Source organism: Monoraphidium neglectum (assembly GCF_000611645.1).
Source record: "Monoraphidium neglectum strain SAG 48.87 unplaced genomic scaffold scaffold01142, whole genome shotgun sequence".
Classification (NCBI taxonomy): Eukaryota; Viridiplantae; Chlorophyta; class Chlorophyceae; order Sphaeropleales; family Selenastraceae; genus Monoraphidium; species Monoraphidium neglectum.
The window spans coordinates 6785-16505 of record NW_014012486.1 but is presented as its reverse complement, the minus strand read 5'-3'; the positions used below and the strand labels follow the sequence as shown (position 1 = coordinate 16505).

Below are 9721 nucleotides of genomic sequence, written 5' to 3'. Positions count from 1 at the left end.
CCCAGCCCCTGCTGGCTTCGCCTCAGTGTGCGTGATTGCGGTGGCCGTTCCGCCCGGCGCCAGTTGTGCACCGGCCCCCATTGTGCACGACACCAGCGTTGTGTGACTGAGACTCAGGTGGCTACCGTGCGCCGTTCAAAGCAGGCGTGCACGAAGGCCCCCTGTGTGTGCTGATCCGCGCTGCGTGCAAAGGCGCGCATGCGCGCAAGCGCGGGTAGATCTGCAAACAAGGGCGCAAAGCGCGGCTCGGCCCGCAGGCCCGCGTATGCGGGGCAATCAAGCAGACCATGTTCAGCCGTTTCGTCACGGTCCAGGCCGCCGCAGTGGGGGCAGTGGGTGGGGGTGTTGTAATGAAGAGTCGGTGACGCAGCAAAAGCGGGGGAGCAGCAGCGCAGGCGCACTACTAGGAAGCGATGGGTTTGATGTGCACTGCTAGTGCGGCGTTCAAACGGTTCACAGATGGCATTTCGAGTAGAAAATTCACGGATATGATGTATCAAACGTCAAATTTGGCCTTCCAGGGTGCTGTGACGAGTGTGATATGACCTCGCTCGCTCACTCAACCGTTGTCCCAGGTTGAATCACGAGGTGATTCGCCCTGCACGAGAAGAGCCTCACTCTACATGAAACAACTGTGAGCCCCGTGTATGGACACCCCCTACCGTAGTGCCTTGGTGGAATTCGATGCTGCTTGGAGTGCCAGGGCTAGTTACAAGACACCGCCTCGTTGCATCGGTGAATTGGGCAAGCTTTCTGGATCATCACAAGCTTAAGCAATGGGCAGGATCCGTGCTCTTTGGGAGGCAAACACTCGTTTGTCATCCTCGGCGACTGCTATAGTACAATTTCAGTCTTTCACAATCAGCTGGGCCTGGCACCTCCCCTCGCTGAACCGCATCTGCCCACATCCGTCGGCCATCACTCACTCGGCATGAGCACCTCCAGCACGCAGCATCTCAGATGCAATGCCTCAGAAGTGCTGTCCATGTCGCTCGCCGTGCTGTCCCTCCGGGACCTCGGGCCCCGCAGCCTGCAGCAGGCAAACCGCAGAATGCCACCCAGGGGACTGGCCCGCTGTCCCACCAGGACATCTTGCACCATGAGCGCGCAATGCCGGCATATGAGGTGATACGTGGTCTGAAAGCCGCCCTTTTGACCCTGTTCGTCCTCCATGCTTGCCGCACGATGGCATGCCCCATGCAACCTGCGCAGCCCCGCGCCCCGTTGCAAATGCACGGCTGTGGGCTCCCACGTGCACTCTCCTGTTAGCCCCGTTGCTGGTGGCCATCCTGTCGCAGGCAGCGCCAACGTCGCCGACCGCCCCGCACTCACGGCACGAGCTTCAACCGTCGCAGGGAATGTCGTTGGCGTCGCCAGGGATGAAGCTGCCAAAGTAATAAACTGTACTGTATAGCCGGCGTGCGCAAGGCCTGCGGCCAGGAGTTGTGAAAGGCCCCGTGCTTGTGAGTCTGACAGCAGCTGACTGCTGAAACATAAAATCACAAGCGACACATGTTGGGAACCCATCCCAACGTGCAGATGCATACGTACTGCCAAACAGCCACAAGCAAAAACGCGACGATGCAATCTCTACACCCGTCCCAAGGCTCTTATTGTAGCAGGAGCAGGAAGGATATTGAACAACCCAGCGTGAGCCGCGCTGCCGGCCTCTGCTCGGAAGCTGTGCTGCGATGCAGCGCAACACACGAGCACACCCAACACGCAGGAAGTTGCAGGCGCTGCGACGCGCAAAGCAAGCGCAGGCGCACTTGAACACCAACCTGAATGCGCCGCTGCCGCCGTTGCAGATCAGCAGCAGCAACAGGACACGCAGCAAGTAGGCACATGGCACGATGCAGCACTGGCCGCTGGTGACGACGTCTCTCATTGAGTATGCGGCGCGCTGGCATGGCAAGCAGGAGATTATCTGCAAGACTGTGGAGGTGCGCTGCTGCTGCTGCTGCTGCTGTTACTGCTGCTGCTGCTGCTGCTGCTGCTGCTGCTGCTGCTGCTGCTGCTGCTGCTGCTGCTGCTGCTGCTGCTGCTGCTGCTGCTGCTGCTGCTACTGCTAGTGGGGATGAGTTTGGTGTGGGGGGTTGCGTTGTGCTGACGGTGCTCACGCTCTTGTTTATGGCAGGGACAATGCGTGGTTGATTTTGCAGGCCGATGGTTAGGATGGCTGTCTGATCGTCATTGCAGGCTAGCTGCGGGCAAGCGGCTGTGATGGAGGCGCGGCGTGGAGTGCCCCACAGGTCGTGTGGCGGGACCCCCACACTGGTCAAAGCCGTCAGCGGCTGCAATTCACAACAACACGCGTGCCACGCGCACACCGCAACCTTTCTGCTCCACTCCACTCAGCAGCCCCCAAATTACACACCTTTGTCCAGCCAACCCCACCCAATACCCCCAACCTTCTGGGCCAGGGCTCCACTGTGATATTCACCTACCGTGACCTGTGGGACCGCTCCAAGCTGTGCGCTCTGGCGCTGAGGGAGCTCGGGGTCAGGTGAGCAGCCTGGTTTGCAGGAGAGATGCGGTTTCGGTCGACAGAGAGGGCGCTCCTTTGTTGATGGAACAGCTGCAGATCCCCACACTTGCCACACGTAGACAAGAGGAAGCAGCGGCGCTGGCCGGCAGGACTGGCTTTGCGCCTTTGCAGGTGTGAAGCAGCGGGGTTTCCGGTTGATTCCTGCAGGGGTGCCGACCAGGCATTGGCCACCAGCACCCCTGGCATACTGTGACAATCAAAAATCGTAATCCTGACATGACATGAGGGTTCTTGTAAACCTCCTGCTCGTAGGCACGGCGATGTCGTGGCACGCTGGCCTGGTGAAGGCGGGGCGCGCAATCATGAGCAGCACGGCAGGGGACTGATCGTTTCTGTAGCTGCTCATTTTCCGTTGCAGTCGCCGGACGCTTTGCTTCACGTTTCCAGCCTGGCCCCTACCTTTTGCCCTATCCCAATATGCGTTTTAACCGTCTTCCACTCAACAACGGCCACCCAACCGCAGGAACACTACGCGCCACATGGAGGCTTGGTACGGCATCATGGGGCTCAGGGCGGTGTGCCACACCCTCGACCCGCGACTGAGCGCCGAGGACATTGCCTGGATCGCGGACCACGGGCGCGACACCTGGATCATGGCGGTTGCCGCATTCCTGCCGCTGCTGGAGCAGGTTGGGGGGGCCGCGACGGCTGCGTCTTTTGTGACAACATATGAGTGGCGCCACGCAACAAAAGTTTCCATGCAAACTTTAAGCCCAGCGCGGGCCGGAGGGCTGTGGCGACACTCCAGTCATGTGGGGGGTCAGCTGTTCGCAATTCAGAAATGCATAGCGGTCTATTCAGCCACAGCTCAGCTGACAGCCGCATGCTCCTTGAGCTGTGATGCACAGCACAATTGAACCGCCTGCCGGCTGACCTGTCCCCAGCAACGCCCCACGCACCTGGCGCGTCCGCGTCACCGATGCTTCAGATCCTGCCGCTGTGCCCCAAAGTGAGGGGCGCCATCCTGCTCACAGACAGGTGGGCCGCGTTTGCATCCTTTGTATTCAATCAGACTGCAGGGCGGTCAGGCAGCAAACCTGCAGCCTTTGACGCTGTTGACCCTCAGAAGCACGAGGAGCCGGCTGCGTTGTCAAGACAGCCCCACCCCCAAAAGCTGGGAAAGAGCATGCGCCCCCGCCAATCTCCTCACCACGCCTGCACGCCCTTCCAACCGCTCCCTCAGGCAGCGCATGCCGCGGTCCCCGCCCCTGGATAGACCCTGCCTCTGCTATGAGGCGCTGCTCGATGCGCAGGTGGAGCGCCTGGCCGCCTTCCAGTGGCCAGAGCTGGACGAGAACACCCCCTGCGGCCTGTGCTACACCTCCGGTGTGCGCCTGGGCGCGCATGTCCCGCCTGTCGCTGGCGGGCCTCAAAATTGCCCTGCCTGTCTTTTTGTTTCTCGTTTCCCGCTGGGGAGACCAGGGTGAATTGTGGCGGCCGTTCGTTAACCCCATGCGACAGCGGCATGTCCATTAGGCTGGGAACCCCTGCCGGCCAGCCTGCTGACGTGGTGGTGACATCGCGCTGACGACGCTGGGCCCGCAGGCACCACCGGCAACCCCAAGGGCGTCATGTACACCCACCGAGGTGACAGCCGGCCCCGGCCCCCGCTTGTCCCTCTGCTCTGCTCTGCTCGCCGCAGCAGCGCTAAAAGGGCGTCGGATTTCGGGGTGATCGGCGCCAATCCTGGAAACGTCCACCGTCTCCTTGCTCCATTGAAAACTCACACATTTTTGGCACCCTGCTCACTCCCCCCCCTCCAGCAACCTGCTGCATGTGATGATCACCATCATGCCCGACGCCCTGGCCATGGGCAGCACCACCACCATGCTCATGGTGGTGCCCCAGTTCCACGCAAAATCCTGGGGCATCGCCTTTGCTGGTGTGCTGCGAAGCATCTTTTCATAATACAGCAAGTGTGGGTGCTTACGTGTATTATACAGTGCACCTCTGGTCCTGTGGGCACTTGAATCCGACCTGCTCGATATCCTCGTCATATCCTCGCTCGGGCCGACACAGCCACCCACCCCAGCCAGGCAGCTCCTCCAGGGGCCGCTGTATCACGCCGTCGCCCCATCACGCCAGCGCCAACGCTCGGCACCCCACCACCATGCAGCGAGCGTTCGCGCTGACGCGCCACGCCCGGGTCCGTCCCACCTTCCCGGCGACAACCCTTTAGGGCCCCAGCTAAAGCCCCCCGCCCTTCGCTGACCCCCCGCCTTCCAACGGACCCAGCCCCCATGGTGGGCTGTCGCCTGGTCCTGCCCGGCCCCCACCTTGACAGCGAGAACGTCTACCACATGATCGAGGCTCACGGGGTCATCATGTCAGCGGGCGTGCCCACGGTCTGGGCCAACCTGCTGGCCCACGTGGAGCGCCACGGCCTGCGCTTCAGCCGGCTACAGGCCATCGTCATCGGCGGCGCCGCCGCCCCGCGCTCGCACATTGCGGCGTTCGAGGAGTGAGCGGCGCTTGGCTCTTGACGTTGCCCGCGTGTCGCGCTCGCATGCAGGCGCTGCGGGGCGCTGCCTTTCTCGAGGGAAACAGCCGAAAATGCTCAGTGTAAGATTTCAAGACAACAGCAGAAGCTATCTCACAGTGCAAACAATTATCGTCAAGATCAAGCGCTCCTGGCACGGTAATGCACACACACGTCTACGCCACCTGCTCTGCACCCAACCGCAATCACCCCCCTGCTCTGGATCCCCAGCCCCACAAACAACCCTCCAGCCGCGGCGCCGAGGTGCGGCACATGTGGGGCATGACCGAGCTGTCGCCTCTGGGCAGCCTGGGCCTCCCAAAGTACAGCCAGGTGGAGGGCGGCCTGAGCCAGGCCGCGCTGCGGGACCTGAAGTTGGCGCAGGTGGACGGCACCAGGCTGGTTTGCAGGTGACAGGATGCACGCTGAGCTGCGTTTCCTTGGTTCCACGGGTCTTTGAGGGGGCGGGGGCCTGCGGGAGGGGGGCCGGGCCCCAATCAAAGCAGGGGGATGTCGCAGTGCCGCCTGCCTCAACCCCCCCTCCATGCAGCTTGTCCCTCTGCTGCAGCGGGTGCTTGTAGCACATCTTCTGCCACAACCCCGAGGTTCAGAACGGCCCGCTTTCAACCAACCCCTGTCAAACCCTCGCACCTGCAGGGCCGCCCCCACGTATTCTGCAACATGCGTATCGTGCACGACTCACGGCGCGAGCTGGCGCATGACGGCACCTCGGTCGGCCACCTGCAGGTGCGACAGTGAGGGGCACACCCCCTGAGCGCTGCTCGTCTCCTGTTGCCTCGCAGCAGAGACTCTCTTTGGAAGCGCCGGCCAGCTGGCCTCCTTGCCATCATCCCTGCAAGCCCACGCCACGATCAGCCAGCACATGTCAAGAGTAGTGTAGCAAGTGTGTGTTTGGCGGCCCCAAACAACGCCTATAACGCTTGCAATGATGCCAACACCGTGCCAGGTGCGGGGCCCCATCGTCGTGGAGCGCTACCACCGCCAGGACCGCCCTGCCACCACCGGCGGCCGCTGGTTCGACACCGGGGACGTCGCCTCATCGACACCCTGGGCTTCATGCGCATCACAGACCGCAGGCCGATGCTTGGGGCAGGGGCCCTTTCTGTCGCCAAAAGAACCTTCTGAACAACGACGTCGCGCCTCTGGGCCCGTGTGGAAACAACCAGCTGTGCTTCACCTCAACTTCTAATGGATGCTTTGCTGCCTTTTCTTCGACCGCTTTACCGCTATTGGTTCTTGGAGAGGACTGCGCTTGCCACCACCTGTTAGCCCCGTGCAGCAAGGACGTGATCAAGTCAGGGGGCGAGTGGAGCAGCCGCATCGTGCTGGAGAACGCCGCGCTGGGGCACCCCAAGGTGTGGGGGCCACTGGGGCCCTGGCGCTGAGCATCGCACCACAAAGCAGGAATGGTCAGGCTGCAGTTGACCAAGTTGCTCCCAGGTATTGCGTGCTTTGCAGACAAACACTGCCATCAAAGTAAATCCCAACTGCTGCACCCCGACATAAGCTCTGTCCACAACCCCAACCTCTCAACACTCAATCCGCTAGGTCCAAGAGGCGGCCATCATCGGCGCCCTACCCAAAGTGGAACGAGCACCTGCTGCTCGTCGCCGTGCCCAAGCCCGGCGCCACCCCCGACGACGCTCTGCGGCGGGACGTCCTGGCTTTCATGGCGTCGCACCCCGACGTGGCCAAATTTGCTGTACCCGATGACGTGCTGTTCGTGGAGGCCATCCCTTACGGCGCCACCGGCAAGGCGAGCTTGGGGCCTGCGTGGACTGATTGTTTGTTGGGTGCTGCCGTGGTTTGACCACGGCTTGTTGGGTGGGCGGCAGCAGTCCTGGATCTGTCACGCGCTGCTCTGTGAAAGTTCATCTGTGATGGGGGCGAGCCGCGCAGCTGGCTGAGGGCGTCGGCGGTGATGCTGAGGGGGAAACTTTGAAGCGCACACAAGGCCTGGCAATCTAGAAAAGGGGTGTTGTTCCAGGTCAGCCGTTTGATGCGAGATCCGTTTATCTTTGACATCACGCCTGCCTGCACTCCTCCCCCCGCCAACAGATATCCAAGGTGGCGCTTTGTGCGATGGTGGCGCAGTAGTCGCACCAGCAGCCGCAGCAGCAGCTCAGCAAGCTGTGAGTTCACAAATGCAGGTTGTGGCTGTGTGTGCACGTGTGCGTGTGTGTGACAACGTGTCGCAGAAACCATTTTATCTGAGAGCTGCCCTCAAGCGAGCTCAAAACCTCTGGGGTGCCTCACTTGGGGTGTTGAAGGTTTGGTTGCTTGCACTACACTTGAAAATGGCCTGTAAGGGCCTTGCACGATCCTCTTCCTTGCAGTGGCTGCTTGCACGAGTATCGATCAGTGGCTAGCTATTGGCTGGACTACTTGTCATACAAAGGGCCTTTGATAGCTCGTCCTTGTTTGTTAAATATGTAATCTGGTGCCAACACTGGCAGTGTCCCTGTGCAGCAGCCGTGCCATCGGTGCCTGTGGCTGCTGCCACCCTGGCCTTGCGTGCTGGTCGACAAGAAAACGCTGTACTGTACTGCACTGCACTGCACTGTACTGTACTGTACTGTACTGTACTGTACTGTACTGTACTGTACTGTACTGTACTGTACTGTACTGTACTGTACTAGACTCATGGTCGTGGCATATGGCCGGATCCAAACACGTCAAGGCCCTCCTGTCAGCCAGGTGGCCTGGAAAGATCTTCATCAATAACCCCTGCTCTACCCAGCAGAAATGAGCATTGGAATTCCTGGATTTGCACATGAAAAAAGCACCGCAAGTAATGCATTAACAATTTTGTTACGACGCACAGAAAGCTGTAAAGTTGATGGCCCACAACATGCTGGTTGGGCGGGCGGGATCACAATGTATTGGCGCCAACACGACCCTTAACCCTCAGTGCTCTGTAAATGTTGTATGAGTTACATGTGTTTTGGGTGCGTGGTAGGACCCCCTCCAAAGTGGGATACCTCCGCTACCCGAAACAGGCGTCCAGGTGAGTTGTGGAGCAGCGATGATGAACAACGAGACTGCACGCTGGGTACTTGAGCAGCCGGGCAGCCTGAAGGGCTGCGCGTCCGACGCATGTACAGTGTGATTTGGCTCTGGGCAGATGCCCTGCAGTATTTCAATCCAGCCCAGTAGAGCTACATGGCAATACGGCTTGAAACAATCGGCACCACAGTACTGGTCTGCTCAGGAAGGGCCACGTGGCATGGGCAAGCACTGCCTCTGGATGTGTGTGTGTCGGAAGCAGTTGTTTTGCGATGGCCAGTCGGGCGGAACAAAGGGTGATTTTCAGGGTTGCGCAACCCTGAAAAACACTATTGTTGACGCAAGCAGATGACCACGACATGAATCTTAGTTGGACGGATACATGAACTTGTGGTTGGGGGTTCAATGGCGCAGCTTGCTGAGCTGCTGGTGAGGCACCGAGAGCGCCAGCAGGTTGCCCGTGCGGCCAAGCAAGAGCAAGTGTGCGTGTGCCCAGCTCAAGCTGCTTCAGCAGTAATGCTCGTAAAGCCTGAAGACGTGTGTACGCTGGTGCAATGCATGCCGCAGCACCACACAACCCCACGTTTTTTTCTTGTGCTTCCACGGCGGTGTGCATACACCCAGCCCAGTCCAGCGTGGGGTGGCGTTTTTGGCACAAGCAGTAGGCGTCAGTCAACAGAGGAGAACAATCATGTGGGGTACAGACAACATGGCACAGCGGATCATGCGTGTATGGCAATGTCGACCGGCACTTTGATGGCCCCCCGGGCCGGTGAGATGCACGAATGATTCATAAGGAGCAAAAGCCAACAACAACTGCAGCCGTCAAGTGACACTCTGTCGCGTAGTTGAGATACATTTTGAGGCATGAACAAAATCCTGATGTTATGCCTTGGAGGCACAGCACCAGGTTCCTTTGATGCTGCCAGGTCTTACTGGCGCCCGGTCTGGCGCCCGGTCTTACTGGCTACCACAGCCCTGTCCATCGCTACGTGACAGCTCCTTCCCCGGCAAACATATTAGTAGTCTTGGCTGGCGCGCACATGGACTGCCGCCGTCAGAGCCCAGGCTGCTGCAAGAAAGCATCCAGACCGTCATCCGCAGACCAGTCCAGGAATGGGGCTCCGACGCCCTGTCTGTGGAACATACCCATCTGTGCTTGTGGGGCCAGGGAGACAGACAACTTCGACGGCATGGGCGCAGTCGGCGCCGGCACAAACGGTGCTGCGCCAGTTGGCGAGATGTCCAAGCTCGAAAATGACCGCTGGGAGCTGCGTATGGAGCTGGCCATCCCTGCTGTGAGCGCCGAGAAGTGGGGCTGGGGAGGCGCCAGGGACCACGCTTGCATGGGGAACGCAGCAAGAGAAAGCTGCTCCTGCTGCTGCTGCTGCTGCTGCTGCTGCTGCTGCTGCTGCTGCTGCTGCTGCTGCTGCTGCTGATGATGATGATGATGATGGTGGTGGTGATGATGCTGCTGCTGCGGCTGCTGCTCCTGCACTTCTGGGGAGTAAGACGCTGGCAAGCACGACGACAGCATCTGTGGTGCTGCCACTCCGTCCCAAGGCGACAGCTGCGCAATCGCTGACGACTCCGGCACGTGCTGCTGTGCGTGCTGCAGAGCCTGCACTGGCTGACGCCAGTGCTGCGATACGTTGACTGGCGGCTGC

General features: G+C 60.2%; 1 protein-coding gene across 1 annotated transcript; it reads left to right on the top strand.

Moving 5' to 3' along the window:
- Positions 1 to 1853: 1853 nt before the first annotated feature.
- Positions 1854 to 6858, top strand: MNEG_6800 (fatty-acyl-CoA synthase; the record flags this gene model as incomplete). Its single annotated transcript, XM_014044727.1, has 13 exons — positions 1854 to 1943; positions 2424 to 2506; positions 3012 to 3177; positions 3477 to 3526; positions 3732 to 3874; positions 4094 to 4121; positions 4312 to 4430; positions 4784 to 5009; positions 5279 to 5429; positions 5685 to 5774; positions 5995 to 6062; positions 6328 to 6405; positions 6597 to 6858. The coding sequence occupies 13 exons, from the start codon at positions 1854 to 1856 to the stop codon at positions 6856 to 6858; spliced, it is 1554 nt and encodes a 517-aa protein (XP_013900181.1).
- Positions 6859 to 9721: the final 2863 nt, after the last annotated feature.